General features: G+C 42.4%; 1 protein-coding gene across 4 annotated transcripts in view; it reads left to right on the top strand.

Annotated features, from left to right (window-relative positions):
• cwf19l2 (CWF19 like cell cycle control factor 2) overlaps positions 1 to 22,022 on the top strand; it is a 250,839-nt gene extending 228,817 nt beyond the window's left edge. For 3 of the 4 annotated variants that reach the window (XM_085999076.1, XM_085999075.1, XM_085999077.1), the window contains exons 16-18: positions 4,217 to 4,297; positions 18,501 to 18,602; positions 20,300 to 22,022. In XM_085999076.1, the coding sequence (XP_085855202.1) occupies positions 4,217 to 4,297; positions 18,501 to 18,602; positions 20,300 to 20,440 (324 nt within the window). In that variant the 3' untranslated portion in view covers positions 20,441 to 22,022. Of the gene's footprint in view, positions 1 to 4,216; positions 4,300 to 18,500; positions 18,603 to 20,299 lie in introns of those variants that run through there. The other variant, XM_085999079.1, reaches the window with a different exon arrangement.
• The last annotated feature ends 864 nt before the right edge of the window (positions 22,023 to 22,886 follow it).

Genomic DNA, 22,886 nt, shown 5'->3' with positions numbered 1-22,886 from the left:
TTCACAACTTGGCCATCATGAGGCAATGCCCTTGCCACCAGGGTTTGCACGACCACCTCACGAAGAGGAGGAGGCATGCAACAAATCCCTGTTCCGGAGGAGCTAGCCATGAACACCTCATCAGACTCCAATTCGAGTGAATGAAGCCACAGATCCCTGTTGCTCACCACATCCCCATCATACCAGCCCTCTGTCAGGGAACATCACAGCGTCCTCCTGGGCACAAAGCTGAAATGAGAGCCACCACAAAACAAACATTCCAAATAAAATTAATTAATTTATCCGTATTTAATTAACATTACAATGTGAACTAATCACCCATGTGCAATCCCTTATTGCCTGTCGTTCGTGTGCCTTTTCCTTCTCTAGTGCTCCTACGTAGTGCTCCCCCAGTGGCTGCAGCATGGTTGGTGGAAGGCTGCTGAGTTTCCGTGGGGGAAGACTACAAATGGCCTTGCAGGACAACCTCGACCAGCTGTGGACCTACAGCTAAGGCCCGGCTGTAGACTGCACTACCTCGGCATGGTCGGCAGCATTCTGGGCTGGCTGGCTGACGGGCAGCAGCAAGGGCACTGGTGAAGTGACAGTGGTGGGTTTAGGAATGCTGTCATCCTAAGTGAGGACAGCAGGTTCCTGCTCCACAGACCCACAGTCACTCCCCTGAGGCGGCGCCTCTGCATTCCTAACAATCTGTCGGAGGACAGATTGCTGGCCTGCTGCAACACCCTGCAAGCCCCTTTCGACACTGGTAAACTCAGCCATGATGGCAGCAGTCTGAGCTGGGGTGGCAGCAAGTTGAGCCTGCAGGAGAGCAGCCTGTGCTTCCACTGCAACAATGAGACGTTGGGTCACTTTCGCCTGTGTTGCAATGGAAGCTGCGACATCACCCATCACACGCAGTATCATGGCTGGGTCCACAAGGTCTCTCCTGGAGTTGTCCATCATTTACAGCCTGGAAATCATGGGCTCCAAGCTCTGCGCAAAGCCCCGGGCAATGTTGGAGCCGGACTCCTCCATGTTCCTTGACATTGCCAAGAGGCTGTCTGGCAGGTTTGCCATTGCATCTAGCATTTCAGTGTGCATGGCCATCTCCCTTCTGCTGAAGTCCACCCCATCGAGGTCAGCATCTGAGTCGTGTGCAGCAGAACTCATGCGTGAACTCTCCCTCCGAGTAGCTGGCCCCTGAGCTACCGTTTCCCCCTGGCCTTGCTGCAGCTCGCTCGTGCCCAGTGCCTCACCATGTGCAGATCCTGCCTCTACATTACCCTCTCCATGCTGTGCAGTGCCAGTTTCTGAGCTGGTGTCTGCGAGTATCAGATACAGTGACTGTGTGTCGTCGTCTTCTTCTCCACTCTCCTCCATAGCATGGGGGACAGGCTGGCCTGCTGGCAGTTCTTGGGTATCTGAAAGTAGAAAGGCACAAGAGTCGGGTTGTGGTGAGGGGAGGGCGGCGGGGGGGAAATGCAAGATATCCATGCATACAGCATCAGGAGCTTGTAAGTGAGAAGAGATTGTGGGATGAGGGGGAAGTGGGATGTGAAAAGAAGGATTGGGAATGACCATACCGTTATCAGCAAGGGCTTCAACTTCTCCTGTTACCACAGCTTCGGTGACTGCCCCTCCAATGATGTCGAACACCAACTCCTCCAGTTAGCTCAAGGTGTGTACAACAGCTTTGCCGCCTCCCGTCTGCCGTTATTCCCGGCGGTTGTGAGCCTGCTTGGCCTGCAAGAGAAAGTGTCAGTGAGTGTAGTGCAATATTTTTGGGTGATGTGCCAGCCATAATTGAAAAGCTGTTAGTGTGTGGAAGGTATGAGGTGTGAGTGTTGCAGCAGTGGTAAGGTTGTGAGGTATGAGTGGTGATAGGTAGAGACTGTTGGTTGGTGAGTGATGGGGGTGTAGTGCAATGTCTCTCTAGATTTTTTGTGTGCTGAGCGGGCCTTGAACTCCTTTGAGCGCGACCTTTTCGTCTGTGGGCAAATATTACAACAACTTTTACTACTACGACAGCAACCAGTGGGACTGCACGGCCTGCAACACCTGCTGCGCGGCAGCCGAGAGAGAAATGCGCAGCCTAGGGGGAACAGTGAGTGGTGCATTGAGCAGTGTGTGAGGCTTGTGGTGCAGATGGTGGGATATGGCATTTACTGAAGCCTTTACTCACCTTGACCTGCCGTGTGAGGTCAGTAAACTTCTTTAGGCACTATGGCCTAGAAATTCGGTGGGGTTAGCGCCCAATTAGAGGCGTTAGAGGGCCTTGCGCCGGAATTATAGCCGCGATCGAAATTGCGTTGGGCCCTACCATCGGCGTTAGCCGGTAGCGCTGCGCCGGCACCGATGACGTCATCAGTGTGCGCAGCGTCCCGGTTGCCGTGGTAACGCGGCCGGACGCCCAAATTCAGTTGCGGCCGCCTCGCCCGTGGCAGCCGCAACCAACGATTGTTCAACGGGATGTTGCAGCACGTAGCGCCGGCGCATTAAGGTGGAGCGGTGGCCGGCCGCTTTCCCGGCGGCCGCCTGCCCGCACCTCCCTCCCCGGACTCCTCCACCACCCCCCCGCGGCACTGATGTGTGTGGCCCGCGAGCCCGGCACTTCTCCGAGGTGCCGGGCTCATTTGTCGGGCGAATCGACCGGTCAACGGTCGGCTGCAGGCAGCTCCTCCTTAACAGAAGGAGGAGGCCTGCAGTACCCCAGCCTGCCGCACCGCATCGGGTGCCGCAGCGGGGGATTAGCGCCGCAAACCTGCATTCAGCGCCCATAGCGAGGCGCTGAAACCCTCCATTAGTGCCCGCAGCCGTCTGGGCGCGGGGCAGCTGAATTTTTGGCGGGCGCAGCGGCAATTATCGCGGGCGCAAAATTTTGGGCGCAAAAGCCCTGGTGGAGGCAAACCTAATTTCTAGGCCTATATCCAGGTCCTTGCCATGCCACTCTTGGCCATGACATAGGTAGCTATTTCCTGCCAGAGCCTTCTAGTGGTAGCCTTTGATAGCTTCCTGGGAACAGGACACCCCGCCTTCTTTCAACTGCCACGACCAAGGCCTCGAGTGCAGCATCTGAAAACCTTCTGGCTCTCTCTGGGTTCTTGTTGCTGTGCCATGGTTTCAGTCTGCAATGACAATGAGGTGCTGCTGCATCAAAGCACTTCCCCATTAAGTAGTGCAGAGAGCCCAGGCCAAACATTATTGGCCATTAGATTGCACCCGATATAGGGCCACCTGTTCAGTGCTAAGCTAAGCAGCACTGCGTTTAGCACTGCGATCAGCACTGCAATCATTATAATGAGCAGGCAGCATGAATTTTGTGTGCTGCCTGGACCACTTTCAAACAACACTTTCAATGGGCGCAGGCAAATAGCACTGGCTCTTGACACCACACGTTTTTGGGCCTGATCCAATTTCTCGGCCTATGTTTCAATTAAGAATCTATACCTGAAGCTTAACCCAGCCCCCACTGTGAACAATAATTTATGACTTCAAACTTCTTCATAGCTATTCTGGACTTTGACCAAATGCTATATTAATTATAACTTCTATTTTAAATAGAAATATGTTTGGCAAGGAACAAGAAAATGTTGAGCAATTTTATAAGCAAACTTTCAATAGAAATTTAAAAAGTTGCAACCTGAGACTTACAGGAAGACAGATGATATAAAATAGCTAGTACTGTACTGAGTTAGGAAATTGTTTTGAATCGGCTTCCAGGAATGAATCCTCTTCAATGAAGTCATGATGCCCATTATTTTAAAGGAGTTGCTCACTGACAATTAAGCACTTATCTAGATTCTACCCCACCTGAAATGTTGGGCGTTCATGGAGGTGCAGGCAGCAAATTAAACTTTGAGGGAGGCCTAAAAGTGAGAGATACTTTGAGCTAAAAAGGTTTTATAAAATCTAAACACTAGATTGTGTGGGATACCATTTCTGAGTAATCTTGCAGATTCCCAGAAGAACACCATCAATTTTCTAGGAGGTCTGAAATAATGATCTCAAGTACCAATGTGCAGAACATATGTAAGCATTAAAATTTTCATAATAGGGTAATGGTTGACTCCATGCTAGCAAATTAAATGTACTCTAATACTGTAGTTTTATGTTTGTTACCCTATTGTTGGCTTTTTGATGTAATGCCTTTCCTAAATGTAGTTATTTTCCTTTATCACAATAATGTACTTCTATTTTAATGTATTCAAAATACTACTTATATAATTTATGAAAGAAAGCTATAATGGAGGCTGATGAAGAGTGGGCCATGAACAAGAAGCTAGTTGACCTTTCCACACGGGATATCCGCAGAGCTGTAAGTAATTATTCCTGTTATCTAAGCAATTCTTCAAATATTTGTATCCAAGGACACACTTGTGGGGGTAATTTTCACTTTCCTGTGGGTGTAAGATGTACTCAATATCAGATGTAGCAATTGGATATTGGAAAAGGTTTAACAACTACTTTAAAGACAGGATGTTCATTTCACAATGCACAGCTTCTCCAAAGATCAATCTCCAAAGATCAAACTCCAAACTTTAACATTAGGGGTGAGGTTGCGTTTCAAAACATAAATCCCACTTTACCTTGTCTTGAGTTCTTAACTTAGGCTCCATATTTGTTTAAAGATAAGTCTCAGTCAACATTTCTTGTCAATTTGTACAACTTTAGTACACACTGAATTCCTCAACAAAAATATCTTCCTTCATGGTCCATGTGCTTCCCCAGATCTATTGCACTGTGAAAAGGTAAGAAGTGGTCTTCAGCTTCATTCTGCTTTCATCATCTAGAATTTTTTAATAAAAGCAGACTCTGCAAACAGTTACTCAACCAAAACTATGTCCCAATAAACCAATAGTCAGATCACTGGGAAACTCGAGATCATGTGTAATTCAGATAAATCCTGGAAAGTATTACTAAGCCACATATTTGGTGAACTGACGAAAGGAAAGCTTTACTGTGCAAGTGACACAGATCAAGTATCAATGGTATGTACACAAGGTAACTGTACTGTATGAGTTTGCTACATTTGACACCTTCACAAGATAATTTTAATGAATACCCTTCACCCTATTTCCTTCCAAAATAGTGACCCTATTGTCTTACTATTACATCATTTATCTTTTTTTTAATGAAACACAAGGCTGAGCTTAATCACTAAATCTGGAGAGCATAAGTTTTAGGCCACCATATTGAAGCTGCTTAGTGCAGTTCTGGTCACGGGGACAAGGAAAACATTCAAACCTTGGAAGCGGTATAGAGAAGGGCCACAAGGCTGATCTCTAGTGTTAGAGAGCTTGGTTATTACACAGCCTAGGTAGGAGGAGAATGAGGCAGGATGTTATGGAGGTTTTTTAATGGAATAGAAATGGTTTATCCAAGGCATTATTTGATAAACTGGCTGTGTAGCACTAAGGTACAAACGGTAAATGCCAAGTTTAGGACTGGTGTCAGGAAGTCTTACTTCATATAAAGAATGATCAATACTTGGAATAGTCTTCCAACTAGGATAATAGATGCAGTCAATCAAGAGGCAGCTGAATGCTGCAATGGAGGATTGTGTGGAGGATATATTTCTGTGGAAGGATGAGCTAAATGAATCAAATGGTTTCCACAGTTGTATGTATCTTTGTGATGACAGCATGGATTTGTTAAGGGAAGGTTATGTCAGACTAACTTGATTGAATTTTTTGAGGAGGTAACCAGGAGGGTCGATGAGGGTAGCGCATTTAATGTAGTCTACATAAATTTTAGCAAGGCTTTTGACATAGTCACACATGGCAGATTGGTCAAAAGTAAAAGCCCATGGGATCCAAGGGAAAGTGGCAAGTTGGATTCAAAATTGGCTCACTGGCAGGAAATAAAGGGTAATGATCGAAGGGTGTTTTTGTGACTGAAAGGCTGTATCCAATGGGGTTCCGCAGGGCTCAGTACTAGGTCCCTTGCTTTTTGTGGTATACATAATGATTTAGACTTCAATGCAGGGGGCATGATTACGAAGTTTGCAGATGATCCAAAAATTGATAGCGAGGAAGAAAGCTGTAGACTGCAGGAAGATATCAATGGACTGGACAGGTGACAGAAAAGTGGCGTATGGAATTAATCTGGAAAAGTGTGAGGTAATGCATTTGGGGAGAGCTAACAAGGCAAGGGTACGCACAATAAATGGTAGGTTACTGAGAAGTGTAGAGGAACAGGGGGACCTTGCAGTGCATGGCCAAAGATCCTTGAAGGTAGCAGGACAGGTAGATAAGGTGGTTAAGAAGGTATATGGGATACTTTCCTTTATTAGCCGAGACATAGAATATAAGAGCAGGGAGGTTATTCTTGAACTGTATAAAACACTAGTTAGGCCTCAGCTAGAGTGCTGCATATAGTTCTTGTCACCACATTACAGGAAAGATGTGATTGCACTAGAGAGGGTACAACGGAGAATTGCAAGGATGTTGCCAGGACTGGAGAATTTTAGATATGAGGAAAGATTGGATAGGCTGGGGTTGTTTTCTTTGGAACAGAGGAGGCTGAGGGGAGACTTAATTGAGGTGTATAAAATTATGAGGAGCCTAGTTAGAGTGGATAGGAAGGACCTATTTTTTTTTAGCAGCAAGATCAATAACCAAGGGACATAGATTTAAAGTAATTGGTAGAAGGATTAGAGAGGAATTGAGAACCTTTTCACCAGAGGGTAGTGGGGGTCTGGAACACACTGCCTAAAAAGCGGTAGAGGCAGAAACCCTCATCACATTTAAAAAGTACTTGGATATGCACTTGAAGTGCCGTAACCTACAAGGCTACGGACCAAGAGCTGGAAAGTGGGATTAGGCTGGATCGCTCTTTTTTGGCCGGCACCAACACAATGGGTCGAATGGCCTCCTTCAGTGCCATAAATTTCTATGATTCTATATGTATTTACAATGACCTCAGAGAGCTTCAGCTAGGTTTGCTTCTCTCCTCCAGTTCAATCTGATGTTGAGGTATTGATCCATCATAAAATTAAGACCTTGCCAAAAAAGTACAAATTCAGATAAAACATGACATTGAAGAGTATTTATTTTTTAGGCTACACTGAGATGAGGATATTTTTGTTGTTTCTGATTTCTTATATTTTTCATTCATAGCTTAAGAAGCAAAGTTTGGAGACTTTGGCAGTCTCCAGCAGTGCTGCATAGTGAATATATCTTTGTTTTTTTCCTTCAGATGTACTTTGAATAGAGGAAAATAACTTGGTTGATTTTAGGAATGAGACTCATGTGTAAGACAGAACTGAATATGGAGCTGTTTGCTGTTTACTCCCATACCAGAAATTTCTCATGGACATTGTTCTTGTTTAGTTGGTCAGGTGCTCTTCCCCTTCCTCTCAAGTCTGTCTCTTTATTCAGTCTATGCCTGGCTCTGTGTCTGCTTGCACTGTTTGAGTTTCTTCTTATTTTACAGTTGCCTATTTATAATTGTTGTATTTTGATTTAGGCATTTTAACTTGGGCTAATCTGTTTATTTACATCAAACCATGAATGAAGCTCATTAAAGAAATCAATGTGCTAAAATGTGGGGTTGGAAGAAGTAACAAATCAGGAAAAAAAAAATCTTACAGATGTATTCTGCAATATACTGTATAATACATTTAAAGGTTAGCGATGAGTTTTGAAATTTTGGATTTGAAATTCAAACAGGTCAGATATTTTTGGAACTTTTATATTAGTATATGACTAAATTGAACTTGTATATTCCGATAATGCAAATGTGGAAATTGCAACATGGTGTTTGCTGAAGGGTGTTGTTTTAGTCATACAAGTCTGTTCTCATCTCACTGGCTTTGTGGACATGCTATTGTCTACCATGTGTGCATGGCTTTGGACTTGTGCTGAATCCAGAAACAAGAGTTGGAATTTCTTTGCAGCTTGTCAAACATCACTAGCAGCAGGAGAAAAATCTCTCATTTGTGTAGGTGAACATAGTTGGGTGGGTTGAGAAAAGCCAGGCTGCCACAAAAGCTCACAAAGAAAGTAAGAACTTGCATTGTTACAGCACCTTTCATGTCCTACAATTACTCACAACTAATTACTTTTGAAGTGTGGTCACAGTTCTGTTGGCAATTGCGGCAGCCAATTTATGCACAGCAAGGTCCCACAAACTGCAATGACATAAATGACCTGTTGTTCTGTTTTGGTTGAGGAATAAATGTTGGCCAGTAGACTAGGTGTACTCCACTGCTTTTCACTGAATAATGCCATGGTATATTTACCATCCACATGAACAGCCAGATGGGGCCTTGGTTCAAATGCTCACCTCTGACAATGAAGCACTCACACAGTACTGCATGGAAGTATCAGCCTAGCTTATGTGCTCGAGTCCTGCAGTGGGGCTGTGGCTGTATTATGAATACCCCTAAGTTAGATGCACACATATCTAATATGACATTCAGTAACCCCACCCTCTTTGCTTTTAGGTTTGAATCACATCTTTAACCTATTCAGTTCAGTGTTTTGTTGATTAGTACACTGCTGTTACTTTCAACAGAGAAGCTCAAATTGTTTGATTAAAATGTCATTATGTTTGCATGAGATGAAAAAATAATTAAGTCACTCCACCACATTATATGACCATCATTGTGGTTCATTAAAATAAAACTCTTTGTTTCATAACACTAAATGTCATCATTAAAATTGATATTTAATTTACTCATATTTACCTTCTGCAGTGCTGAAGCATTAAGATTTCTTTGGTTTGTCTGCCAAAATGCTCTAGTAGAAGAACACAATTACTGTGAACCCATTCTAATAATTTCCCCATGATCGCAACAATTTAACTTCTGGCATTTATCCCAAGTCTTTATGCTTTAAAAAAAATCAAACATTGGATTATAGACACTTAGCTAATTCAATGTTTATTGTCAGAGCTGCAATAATTTGGAAGCTAACCCCTAATTGCTGCATTTACATTGCAGGATATTATCACCATTCACAACAAAATAAAATAAGCCTACCTTCCCTTCATGTGAGGAAATGTTTTTGAAATCTGTTTCTGTGACAGTGTTTTGTGTGCACTTGCAGTTTGTGTGTACAGGAAAAACTCAATGCATGAGGAATTGTGACATGAACCTATATTCTAATATTCCACGCTATATAGTGGTATACCAGCAAGCTGTCCTACTAGAAAAATCTAGACCCCAATCTTCAAGTGCACAATAACTATAGTGTATTTTATTCTAATAAATAGCTTTGTACCATAGTCTAAAAGGATGTGAAGAATAGTTTATTGGCAGCAAACTGAGCTTATACAGATTTTAAAAAGGAACATCTTTGCTTTGCTTTTGGTTCAGTTTTGATATAGCCAGAATAGAAAGTCATTAATTTTGTTGTTGTTAAAACTGCTAACTAAAAAGAAAGATGAGACTGTTTTGCAGGTGGTATCTGTAACCATGCTTTTTGCCACATAAAAATCAGTACTTGGAGCCTGCTAGGAGTTCTACACTTAGTCCACCTGGAATTGATGGAATTTTGATTTCATTTCTGTTGTTGGCAAGTTTCATTTGTTTTGATAAGGCTACTTTTGTGGGCAAGTTAGATATATGAGAGTGATAAATCATTTCCCACCAAACCAAAATGTACAAAATGTAGTGTCTTTGCTCTGATGATAGGTCTAGATCTCTTTCTGACTTCAGGTAACATACTTATTAGCAGTGTCAACTGAACTCACAAATATACAGCTGCAGACAGTCAATGTGGCACACCATTTTCTTTTGTGAAGCTGTGTCCTATGAAGCAAAGGCTATAATGCTGTTCTGAATTTAATTTATATGTATGTATGTATCGTTCTCCACAGTTTGCCATTCCATACATTGAATGAAGTTCACACACTTTCCCTTGTGCATATATGTCTGTGTCTATCCTATGACACTTCATGAGCTCGCTACAGTATATATATTTCATTACCATGATGATGATCTTTGCATTTGAATTGGTGATGATCTCATTACATTAACTTATCAGCCATTGAAATTATATTCTTTTTTAAACTTATCCCATTATTAGGATCTTTTTACTACTAATTTTTCATTTATGATCCCGGATTCTGTATTAATCAAGTTGGCACTATGTTCCATTACTGAGAGAGTACTGCACTGTCGTTAAACCGAGGTCCCATCTGCTCTCTCAGATGGATGTAAAAAATCCCATGGCACTATTTCGAAGAAGAACAAGGGAGTTATCCCCGGTACCCTGGCCAATATTTATCCTTCAGTCAACGTAACTAAAACAGATTATCTGGTCATTATCACATTGCTGTTTATGGGAGAAAGCTGTGCACAAATTGGCTACCGCATCTGCTACATTACGATGGTGACTACACTTCAAAAAGTACTTAATTGGCTGTAAAGCGCTTTAGGACGTCTGGTGGTCGTGAAAGGCGCTATATAAATACAAGTCTTTCTTTGCTATAAAAATTGGATATGTGCCATTAATCCTGTAAAATGTCAGGCACTTCTTGAAACTTTTGCTGCAACAAACTATTCTTTACATCCTTTTAGAACACGGTACAAAGCTATTTATTAAAATATAATACACTTTGAAGATTGGGGCCTAGATTTGTTGATATACCAATATATGGTGTGGAATTGTAGAATATGGGTTCATGTCAACAACAACAACAACAATTTGCCTTTATATAGCACCTTTAACATAGTAAAATTTCCCAAGGCGCTTCACAGGAGCGTTATCAAACAAAATTTGACACCGAGCCACATGAGATATTAGGATAGATGACCAAAAGCTTGATCAATGAGGTAGGCTTTAAGGAGCATCTTCAAGAAGGAGAGTGAGGTAGAGAAGTGGAGAGGTTTAGGGAGGAAATTTCAGAGCTCAGTGCCTAGGCAGCAGAAGGCATGGCTGCCAGTGATGGAGCGATTAAAATTGGGGATGCACAAGAGGCCAGAATCGGAGGAGCGCAGCGATCTCAGAGGGTTGTAAGGCTGGAGGAGGTTACAGAGATGGGGAGAGGCGAGACCATGGAGGGATTTAAAAACAAGGATGAAAATTTTAATATTGAGGTGTTGCTGGACTGGTAGCCAATGTAGATCAGCGAGCACAGGGGTGATGGGTGAACGGGACTTGGTGTGAGTTAGGCTACGGGCAGAAGAGTTTCTAAAGCGCTCAAGTTTATGGAGGGTAGAAGATGGGAGGTTGGCCAGGAGAGCATTGGAATAGTCAAGTCTAGAGGTAACAAAGGTACGATGAGGGATTCAGCAGCGGATGAGCTGAGGCAAGGGCGGAGTCAGGTGATGTTACGGAGGTGGAAGTAGGCGGTCTTGGTGATGGAGCCGATATGTGGTCAGAAGCTCATCTCGGGGTCAAATACGACACCAAGGTTGCGAACAGTCTTTTTCAGCCTTAGACAGTTGCCAGGGAGAGGGATGGCGACGTTGGCTAGGGAGTTTGTGGCAGGGACCAAAGACAATGGCTTCGGTCTTCCTAATATTTAGTTGGAGGAAATGTCTGCTCATCCAGTACTGGATGTCGGACAAGCAGTGTGACAAATCAGAGATAGTGGAGGGGTCGAGAGAAGTGGTGGTGAGGTAGAACTGGGTGTCGTCAGCGTAAGAGTGAAAACTGACGCTGTGTTTTCGGATGATGTCGCCGAGGGGCGGCATGTAAATGCGAAATAGGAGAGGGCCAAAGATAGATCCTTGGGGGACTCCAGAGGTAATGGTGCAGGAGCAGGAAAAGAAGCCATTGCAGGTGATTCATTGGCTACGACTGGATAGATAAGAATGGAACCATTAGGCTGCAGTCACACCCAGCTGGACGATGGAGGAGAGGCATTGAAGGAGGATGGTATTGTCAACCGTGTCAAAGCCTGATGACAGGTCGAGATGGATGAGGATGGATAGTTTACCACGGTCACAGTCACATAGGATGTCAGTTGCCACTTTGATAAGTGCCATGTGTTTTAAAAGTCATCCAGTTTATCGGGATGAAACTACGAAGAATTGAGAGGGAGAACAGGGAACCTGGGTGCCAATCCAGACTGCTCCAATGCACCTTCTAGCATCCAATTACAGAGTAGCACTGCCAGAGGACACAGGACAACCTGCTCCTTATTAATTGAAGGGAGTGTGATGCGAGGGGGGAAGAATGATTGCCTGCAATTTTGCACAGTTTTGACTATCCTTGTTAGAATACCTACCTTACCTGTTCTCATAGGGGGTGAATTTCCATGGAATTTCTCTCCACTGTCCGCCATAACTTCAGTGGAAGAGCGGGAGAACCTCCTGTTTGTAACATCATCTGAAACCTCCAGTTATAGAATTCATCCCTAGGTAAAAAAGAAAATCTTGCATTTATATCGTGTCCTTCACAACCTCAGGATGTCCCACATCGCTTGGGTGAGGTCTTCCACATAATCAACACACACTGCATGAATAAATTAAAGCTTAACTATGTATTCACTTTCTGTCCTTTATGTTTGAATCCGAGTGTCTTGTCCTAGTGTTTATGTTCATTTTGAATGAATGAACAAACAAACTTGCATTTATATCACAACCTTAGGATGTCCCAAAGTGTCCCTCAGTCTTTGAAGTGTAGTCACTGTTGTAATGTAGGAAACCTGGCAGCCAATCTGCACACAGCAGGGTCCCATAAACAGCAATGTAGGAAACCTGGCAGCCAATCTGCACACAGCAGGGTCCCATAAACAGCAATGGGATAAATGGCAGTTAATCCGTTTTAGTGATATTGTTTGACGGATGAATGTTGGCCAGGACATAGAATCATACAGCACAGAAGGAGGCCATTTGGTCCATCATGCCTGTGCCAGCTCTTTGAAAGAGCTATCCAATTAGTCCCACTCCCCTGCTCTTTCCCCATAGCCTGCAATTTTATCCCCTTCAAGCATTAATCCAATTCCCTTTTGAAAATTGCTATTGAATCTGCTACCACCACCCTTTCGGGTATTGTATTCCAGACCATAACAACTCACTGCATTAAAAAAAAAATCTTCTCATCTCCCCTCTAGCCCATTTTCCGCTAATTTGGCAGTGCCCCTCTGTAAAGCTATAATGATTGGACTGAGTGTGAAATGAAAAGCCTCTACTGGTACAATATTGGAAATACTGGCCACTGTGTATCACAGGCAAATTGCGTTGACACCGGCATGCCTGCTATAAGCGGTGGGGACTGTAACTCCAATTGGATTGGATTTTGGACCCAATATCACAGAAATGAAGAGCAGTCTCTGTTTGAGTTTAATATAAGGCATATTGGCTGAACCTGACACTGACGAAAAAGGGAATCATATCTGATTCCTCAGCAAGGCCATCACTCACCTTGATGTTGAGACAAATAAAAGGCCAATGCTGAATAACACAAGAACATGTAAAGTGTATACCTTTTTATATCTCTTGTTATAAAGCTCGTGAGATTTTTATCTTGGATGGATAAGAAATATATTTTTGTTAAAAAATCTAAGTTTTCCCTTACTTGTGGAATAATATCTTTTGAATGGGCCTTTTCCTGCTGCAGCAGCCATTTTCTTCTTAATCTGTTCAGAGAACATGAAGGCACAGCGGGTTAGATGTAACACCCCTATTTAAGAAAGGAGGGAGACAGAAAGCAGGAAACTATAGACCAGTTAGCCTAACATCTGTCGTTGGGAAAATGCTGGAGTCCTTCATTAAGGAAGCAGTAGCAGGGCATTTGGAAAATCATAATGCAGTCAAGCATGGTTTTATGAAAGGGAAATCATGTTTAACAAACTTGCTGGAGATCTTTGAGGTTGTAACGAGCAGGGTGGACAAAGGTGAACCAGTGGATGTGGTGTATTTAGATTTCCAGAAGGCATTCGATAAGGTGCCACATAAAAGGTTACTGCATAAGATAAGAGCTCATGGAATTGGGAGTAATATATTAGCATGGATAGAGAATTGGCTAACTAACAGAAAGCAGAGAGTCGGGATAAATGGGTCATTTTCCGGTTGGCAAACGGTAACTAGTGGGGTGCCACAGGGATCGGTGCTGGTGCCTGAACTATTTACAATCTACAGTACATTAATGACTTGGATGAAGGGGACCGAGCGTAATGTAGCCAAGATTGTGGATGATACAAAGATGGGTGGGAAAGCAAGTTGTGCAGCGGACTCGAAGAATCTGCAAAGGGATATAGACAGGTTAAGTGAGTGGGCAAACATTTGGCAGATGGAGTATAATGTGGGAAAGTGCAAGGTTATACTCTTTTGCAGGAAAAATAAAAAAGCAAATTATTATTTAAATGGAGAGAGATTACAAAATGCTACAGTTCAGAGGGACCTGGGGGTCCTTGTGCATGAAACACAAAAAGTTAGCATGCAGGTACAGCAAGTAATCAAAAAGGCAAATGGAATGTTGGCCTTTATTTCAAAGGGGTTGGAGTATAAAAGCAGGTAAGTCCTGCTACAACTGTACAAGGTATTGGTGAGACCACACCTTGAGTACTGCATACAGTTTTGGTCTCCTTATTTAAGGAAGGATATACTTGCATTGGAGGCAGTTCAGAGACGATTCGCTCGGTTAATTCCAGATATGGGGGGTTTGACTTATGAGGAAAGGTTGAGCAGGCTGGGCCTATACTCATTGGAATTTAGAAGAATGAGAGGTGACCTTATTGAAACATATAAGATACTGAGGGGGCTCGACAAGGTAGATGCAGAGAGGATGTTTCCCCTCGTGGGGAAATCTAGAGCGCGGGGGCACAGTTTTAGAATAAAGGGTCGCCCTTTTAGAACTGAGATGAGGAGGAATTTCTTCTCTGAGGGTCGTAAATCTGTGGAATTCTCTGCTGGGGAGGCTGGGTCATTAAATACATTTAAGGTGGAGATCGACAAATTTTTGCAAGATAAGGGAGTGAAGGGTTATGGGGAGCGGGCGGGGAAGTGGCTTTGAGCCCAAGATCAGCCATGATCTTATTGAATGGCGGAGCAGGCTTGAAGGGCCAAGTGGCCTATTCCTGCTCCTATTTCTTATATTCTTACTTAAACATTAGGCCAGATGACTGGCGGAGCATACCCCCTGCCCACCAGTGCCAGGTGAAAAAAGGCCAGAGCCATTTCGTTTCGAAGTCTGGGCCACATTTAAATAGAACCAGTGAGCTGCCCGCTCCAAACAGGGAGAACTCCCCTGCCATTCTTCAAATACTGCGGTGGGATATTTTATTACAAACAGAGAGGGTCTCGGTTTAATATCTCATTGAAAAGATGGCACCTCTAACAATGCAGCATTCCCTCAGTACTGCACTGAGTTGGGCTTGAACCACAACCTTCTGACTCAAAGAAGAGTGTACCCAAGCTGACCTAATAGATGGGTCCCCAACCAAGTATAATTGCAGGGATTAACCACACTATGCCTATCTATGCTTTGTCTGAAGTGTGAGTATTCACCAGGTTGTAATGTATATATTCACCAGATTGTAACATACAATTCTGTCAGCTTGCAGAAACAAGTAGCAGTAACTGGCCTTTACTCTGTGTGTGCTGTGCCCGGCAAGAAAAGAATACAAGAATTAATCACAAAACTGCTTCATTTTTGTCACAATCTACTTTCAGACATTGTAGAGTAAACTGAGCAGCAATGGTGCCAATTTGGGAAGTATAATTTGGTAGACTACACAAATTTTTAACTTTTTTGGCCAAGATTGTAGTCTAGGACGTGCAAATCTTCCTTGTTAATCAGGTGTTTTCTGTATTTTGCTTTTGATGATCTAGGATGTGGACAGGTGTAGGTTGCCTGTCCATCTTCCTGACTGAGCAATGATGCTTGGTGCTAGAGGCAACTCGGAAAAAGAGAAGGGAATAAAACTAGACAAAGGAGTTTTTCTAATGTATATGAGTAGAGTTGACAAGCAACTAAAACATTGAGCACACTCAAAGTCCCAACATTTCTGCTGGTTTGCCATTTTCTGCTAACATGCACCTGTGATAACAATAAAAATCTTAAAAAATACAACCGTTTAACAGCACTATCTTACTGGCACAACAATAACTAAATATATTGGCCCCACGCCTACTTTTACCAGCCGCAAAAGATGCATGGGCAGTTGTTGGGCAAATAGCCCAACTCTGCACCAGCAATACTCATTTTTCAGGCGGTTTGGCATTGACAGATTGCAAGCTCCGGATGCGCATGCGAAAATCCAGAAGTTGCGGGGCCTTTCAAATGGATTACGACGTATGCCGTCATGGAGACCGCAATTTCAGGGCCATTGAAACTCTAATGCACTGTGTCATAGAGGGTTATAACACAGGATCAGCCTTGTGATCCCTCACACTGTCACGGTGGAAATAAGGTGCTGCCATATGGGGAGAATTGGAAAATTGGGAGCTTTGAATATTCAGTTTTGAATCATTGGCCTAGTAATTGTGGTCTGAGGATACAAAGATGGGAGGGAAAGTAGTGAGTGAGGAGGACATAAAAAACCTGCAAAGGGACATAGACAGGCTAAGTAAGTGGGCAGAGATTTGGCAGATGGAATACAATACTGGAAAGTGTGAGGTTATGCACTTTGGCAGGAAAAATCATAGAGCAAGTTATTATCTTAATGGCAAGAAACTGGAAAGTACTGTAGTACAAAGGGATCTGGGGGTCCTGGTGCACGAAACTCAAAAAGTTAGTATGCAGGTGCAGCAAGTGGTCAAGAAGGCCAATGGAATGTTGGCTTTTATTGCTAGGGGGATAGAATATAAAAACAGGGAGGTATTGTTGCAGTTGTACAAGGTATTGGTGAGACCGCATCTGGAACACTGCATACAGTTTTGGTGTCCATACTTAAGAAAAGACATACTTGCTCTTGAGTCAGTACAAAGAAGGTTCACTCGGTTAATCCCGGGGATGAGGGGGTGGACATATGAGGAGAGGTTGAGTAGATTGGGACTCTACTCATTGGAGTTCAGAAGAATGAGAGGCGATCTTATTGAAACATATAACATTGTGAAGGGGCTTGATCGGGTGGATGCAGTGAGGATGTTCCCAATGATGGGTGAAACTAGAACTAGGGGGCATAATCTTAGAATAAGGGGCTGCTCTTTCAAAACTGAGATGAGGAGAAACTTCTTCACTCAGAGAGTAGTAGGTCTGTGGAATTTGCTGCCCCAGAAAGCTGTGGAAGCTACATCATTAAATAAATTTAAAACAGAAATAGACAGTTTCCTAGAAGTAAAAGGAATTAGGGGTTACGGGGAGCGGGCAGGAAATTGGACATGAGTCTAGGTTCGGAACGGTCATGGCCCTGTGGGTAGCGGAGCGGGCCCAGGGGCCGTGTAGCCTGGTTCTGCTCCTACTTCTTGTGTTCTAATTCTGTGTTAGATTTCAGGAGATGGTTCTATTCCTGTTCCTGGCTGGGGTGGAGATCACCTTTTGCAGAAGGTAAGTACTGTAGAAAATATAGGGACAGAGTGATCTCCTGGACGAGTTTCGATCGCCTAGATGGGTCGGAGAGGAATTTCCCAGATTTTTTCTCCCAAATTGGCCATTGGGTTTTTTATCTGGTTTTTCGCCTCTCCCAGGAGATCACATGGGTTCGGGTGGGATGTAGAGTGATAGTAGGTTTGAGGTTAGGATCAGATCAGCCATGATCTTATTGAATGGTGGAGCAGGCTCGAGGGGCCGATTGGCCTACTGCTGCTCCTATTTCTTATGTTCTTATGATGCAATCAGGCCGTACAGCTGCTTGCATCAACCGTAAGACTTGCGTGGGAAATTGCTGGCCAGGCGCTGGGCAAATAGCCTAACTCTGCGCCAGCGATTGCTTTTTCAGACCCCTGCGGATGGCCTGTCAACCGTACATTTACAGGCTGCAAGTTCCAGATTTCGCACATGTAAGCGCATGCGGAAATCTGGAACTTGTGGGCATTTCAAAAAGAATCCAAGGCGTACTCTGAGAGTACGCTGTCACAGACACCGCAAGAGTAGTACAGGAAACTCTTTTTTCATACGGGACCGGCGTGCTGCCGGTTGATCAAAAAGTCCGGATTACAGAGAGGTATACTTACTAAGGTACGAGAGCCCCGTACACGGCCACAGATCCAGGCATCCCTGTTGCATGGCAACAGGTGCAGGAACCCCGGTTACACGGCCACTAATATGAAGTAAAACTTACCTGAACCAACTCCTGAATTTTGCCAGTTAAGAGAGATTTCCGGTTATTTAGGTGCCGGTAAAAAGAGAGTTTCCTGTACAACTCCTTTATACTTTTTAGTGAATATTTTATATTAATTGAAAATGCCAGTGAGGTAAATTTGTGTAGAATTATGGGGATGTGAACCCGACTAACAACTGATTTCAAACTGCACAACTTTATTTTACAGAGGTTAACATCTTCTCTCCTGTTGACTATCAGTTTGGACCAGACTTGAACCCAGAATAAACCCACAGCCCTTCGGTATTTCAAACCTGACATTGCCTGTTTTCATTCAGATGCAGACAGCTACACTCCACAAAATCAATAGTACATAAGAATACTCATCAATATTAATAATGACAATAATTACTTTCTTTCAGGTTCCTAAAGGTCTCCCTTATTTTTCTGTGGATTTTGGTCTCCAAGGGGGATTTGCTCACATCATTGAAAATGAAGAGAAGTTTCCTTTTTATTTTGGAAAGGTAATCCCTAATTGCTGGTGACTGGTATTGCTGTGGAGTTTGATGGCACAAGCAATGAACTTGATGCTTCCATAAATCATCTTGGCAAAAATTCAATCAGTAGAAATACTCATAAAATGGTAAACCTATTGGCTCAACTCCCTGAGATATCATGCTAATTATGGTACAGGTATATTGAATTTGTCATTCAAATAATAAGTTCTTGTTGCTGTTGTGTTGGGCTGTGCGGTATGATGATTTGGTCACAAGGTGATTCCAGGGAACTACTTACAGACTCATCCTCCATGTTAACTGATAGTTGTACTTTCAGTGCTGGAAGTCTGTTTAATCAGTCTAATCTTGCTCTTTAAAGGATTTTTTTTTTCAAAACTGCCTTTCTCTAGAAATATTTTTGATAAAATCAGTAGTGCTCATCAAAATATACAATTTCAACAAAATGTGTGATTTAAATCCATTTAGTGCTGAGATACTAGAGGAAGGGAATGCTTTCATTTGGCATTGATGTCTGTTGAATTGCTAATATCTGGTAAATAAAACACTTTTTTAAGTTAAATAAATAGTTAAAAACTGAGTAACGCTCCTGGTAATCTATCAGGGCTGACACATCATTTGGACAGGTTTGAGGAACTGCAAATATATGATTCTACCTATGTGCACTATGACCTCATTTCCCAGGCAATGTGTCATCCAAGGCATGTGCAGTAAGCTCACACTGTCTTCTGTCACTCAGAAGCAGGAAAGCAGATGGAACCTTAGAACCAACCATTCGGCCAATCGTGTCTATGCTAGTGTTTTTTCTAGAGCAATCCAAAACAAATCCAACAGCCTCACTGTGTTCTCATTATCCTATACCTTCTACTTCAAATATTTATTCAACTTTCCCTTCATTCACTCAATGGCCTCTGCTTCAACCAATCCCTGTAGAAAAGCATTCTATGCTCCAACAACCTTCTGCATAAAGACATTTCTCCTAACCTCTCTTCTCAATCTTTTAGTAATCATTTTAAAATAAAGGCCTCTTGTCACTGATTCCCCAACGAGAGGAAATAGTCTTTCGCTATTCACGCTATTCTCTCCGTATACACCATCCACAACATTTCACATCTTTCCAGTAACTGTATATTCCCATTCTTTGTTTTTACTCCCAAAACGTATTACAGGTACTTCACATTTATCTCTGCAAGCAGGAGGATTAATGAAAATTGTGTTGTACAAAAAAAAGAGATTGCCTAAGAAACTAATAATTGTTAGCCAGATAGTATGCCAACTTTCTCCACCCACTGAATCTGAGTAGAAGGCATGGATTTGGAACCGTAGTTCACTGTATTAACAGAGCCATCCAAGTGAAGGCAATGTAACTGTAAAGAGCAAAGCTATCAAAAATAGAATTAGAGGATGCTAATTAAATTCTTTAATGACTACATCATTATAAAGGGTGGGACTTAAAATTTACAGTAATTGTTTTCATATTAGAATGTGGGGGGAATGCAAATCAACTCGGAGCAGTCCCAGTGAGCACCTCCGAGCAGAGGGAGGAAGTGGAAGTTGACCCTGACCCCAGCTGTCAAGGTATTGTGTGTGTGGAGGGGGACAGGGGAGCCAAAGAGGAAATAGAATAACACAAGGGGGATAAACATACAATTTTAAAAAATAGTTTGCAGAAGAAACATTGACGTAAACTTTTTTTCTCTTTAAAGGAAATAGTTGGTGGCATGTTAGACCTGGAGCCAAGGCGTTGGCGGAAACTAATCAGAGAAAACTTTGATGATCAGAGGAAGAAAGTGCTACAGTTTTCACATTGGTGGAAACCGTATGACTGTACCAAAAATAAGGAATAATGTCACCTATTGCAGCAAAATGGTTACACTGTCTTGAAACATGGTGGTGGGAGGATGTGAACTCTGTGCTTCTCTACTATGGTTCTCTAAGATCATGGCAGGTTGGAAACACTGAATAATTTCAAGATCCCACTGTTTTTATTATGAAATATTGAGAAGCCAGCCTAAGTATTTAAGATATGGATTGTTCTGTACTAAAAATAATTTAGTTGTACTGTAAATAGAAAATCGAGAGAGCCTGGCATCTTAATGCTTACTGTTGTATATTTTAATTCATCCTAGGCTGTGAGACCAAGTTTCATTATCTTCAGTTAAAGTTTATCTAAGCAAATAAAATTTAATACTGTAAACCGTGGTGAAATTCCATCATTTTACCACCATCCCTGGAGGCACTTAATCATCACAAGTTCTCCCTTCAAGTTGTTGAGGACTAACAAAACTTCACATAAATGTGTTGGGCAGAATTAAACAACAGCCAAGAAACAGACTCAAAACTGTGACCACAGGGCTGTGAAGCCAATGTTTTAACCTCTGGCAATCTGTTGCTATGTTATCATTGTGTAAAATACCTCTGCTGGTGAAAGGGGAGACTCTGAGAATGCCAGTATAAACATTTAGTTCCATAACTTCATACAAAAATAATTCATCAAATTCATTATGTGCCCTTTCACAATCTTTTGCATGGAATTGAAGTGCTTTTATTGTTCTAATTCCATCCAACAGGTTGTAAGTGTGAACTATTGCTATAAACCACCTGAATTTACTAAGTGTTCATCGCTTGTTTGGGAAGGGATAAGTAATTCACTGTTCTACCCTCCGTAAACTCTGCTGTCCGTATCCTAACTCGCACGAAGTCCCATTCACCCATCACCCGTCACCCCTGTGCTCGCTGACATTGGCTCCCTCGATTTTAAAATTATTATCCTTCTTTTCAAATCCCTCCATGGCCTTGCCCCTCCCTATCTCTGTAATCTCCTCCAGCCCCACAACCCTCCGAGATAACTGCATTCCTCTAATTCTGGCCTCTTGAGCATCCCTGATTTTAATCACTCCACCATTGGTGGCCATGCCTTCAGCTCCATCCCTAAACCTCTCTGCCTTTCCACCTCTCTTTCCTCCTTGAAGACGCTCTTTAAAACCTACCTCTTTGACCAATTCTGCCCTAATATCTCCTTATGTGGTTTGGTGTCAAATTTTATTTGATAACGCTCCTGTGAAGCGCCTTGGGACATTTTACGACATTAAAGGCGCTATAGAAATACAAGTTGTTGTTACTGTTATCACAGGTGAGTGGGCTATTCTTCATATCATGTTCCTATGAAAGCAACCTTATGTGCAGAATATCAGAATACATGGGGTATCAAGTTTGATACTAAACTATGACCTGTCCCATTCAATATTCTCCTTGTTTATATCTCTTTGTAGTGTCTTATTAAAATGTTGCTTACATACTGTTGAGTCTCTATTTACAATGGATCACGGCTCAGTCTTTTGCTGCATGAAATGATGTGGAGTTCCTTGCAGTTCAGTGCAGTACTGAATATTAGTATTGAGATGTAAATAAAGCTTTTTTATATTTGTTCTTGCTGCTTCACAATAATTTGAACTAGCTTGTCTTAAATGCTCAAGAGACACTCTCATTGCAGGGGATATTTAAATTCAGAGGATGATGGAATAAATCTCATTATTCCATCACCTGTGCATATCTTGTTTTAAATTAATCCATACTGTTAGAACTGCTAGACTTCCCACTTCAACAGATTTAGTAGCTGCTGGACATGAGCCTGACAAAAAACTTACCAACATAGCAACTGTGCACCTTTGTGTAAACTGTAATTTATGTGGTGAACATAAGGGGATTATTTTCTAAGACATAATAATTGCATTTTTAAAAACACTGGATTGACCTTCAGCCATTAATATATTGGTCACCCTACATTTTCATTCTTGAAGAAGCCGGTTAACAGTGAGACATACAATGGCAGTATGCTAGTGTTATTCTATACAGTGAGTTATCAAGCTGTATCCATGGTCTATGCTGAGTTTGTTGATCCCAGTCAGGGTGGTACAACTGCATCATTATAATGTAATCGGAGAAGGTAAGAATTTTTCCTGGCTCTAGTACATTTCACTGAATATTTCACTTCTGTTACTATGGCTGTTCGTGTTCTCTGGATATGCAGAAGTATCATACTGACTGCACATCTGAAACCTAGCAGGATTATCACATTTTGGGAAGTTACTATTCCACTTTGTACTCAACATTCATCAGTTTCAAGTCTGCATACATTTACCCAAAATAGAATTTGATAAAACTGTTTTCAAAGGCTTTTCTATTTCACAGTGTTAATGTGTAATCTCAGCAAGTGGGATAGTGGCTGAGTATTAATCATGAGTCTAATAATTAAAGTGCTACAATGTCCTCAGAGATTTAGTCTCTGGGTTT

This window comes from Somniosus microcephalus, chromosome 10 (assembly GCF_052327205.1).
Source record: "Somniosus microcephalus isolate GS21.2 chromosome 10, FLI_Smic_1.0, whole genome shotgun sequence".
Classification (NCBI taxonomy): Eukaryota; Metazoa; Chordata; class Chondrichthyes; order Squaliformes; family Somniosidae; genus Somniosus; species Somniosus microcephalus.
This window is presented reverse-complemented; position numbering and strand designations above follow the sequence as displayed.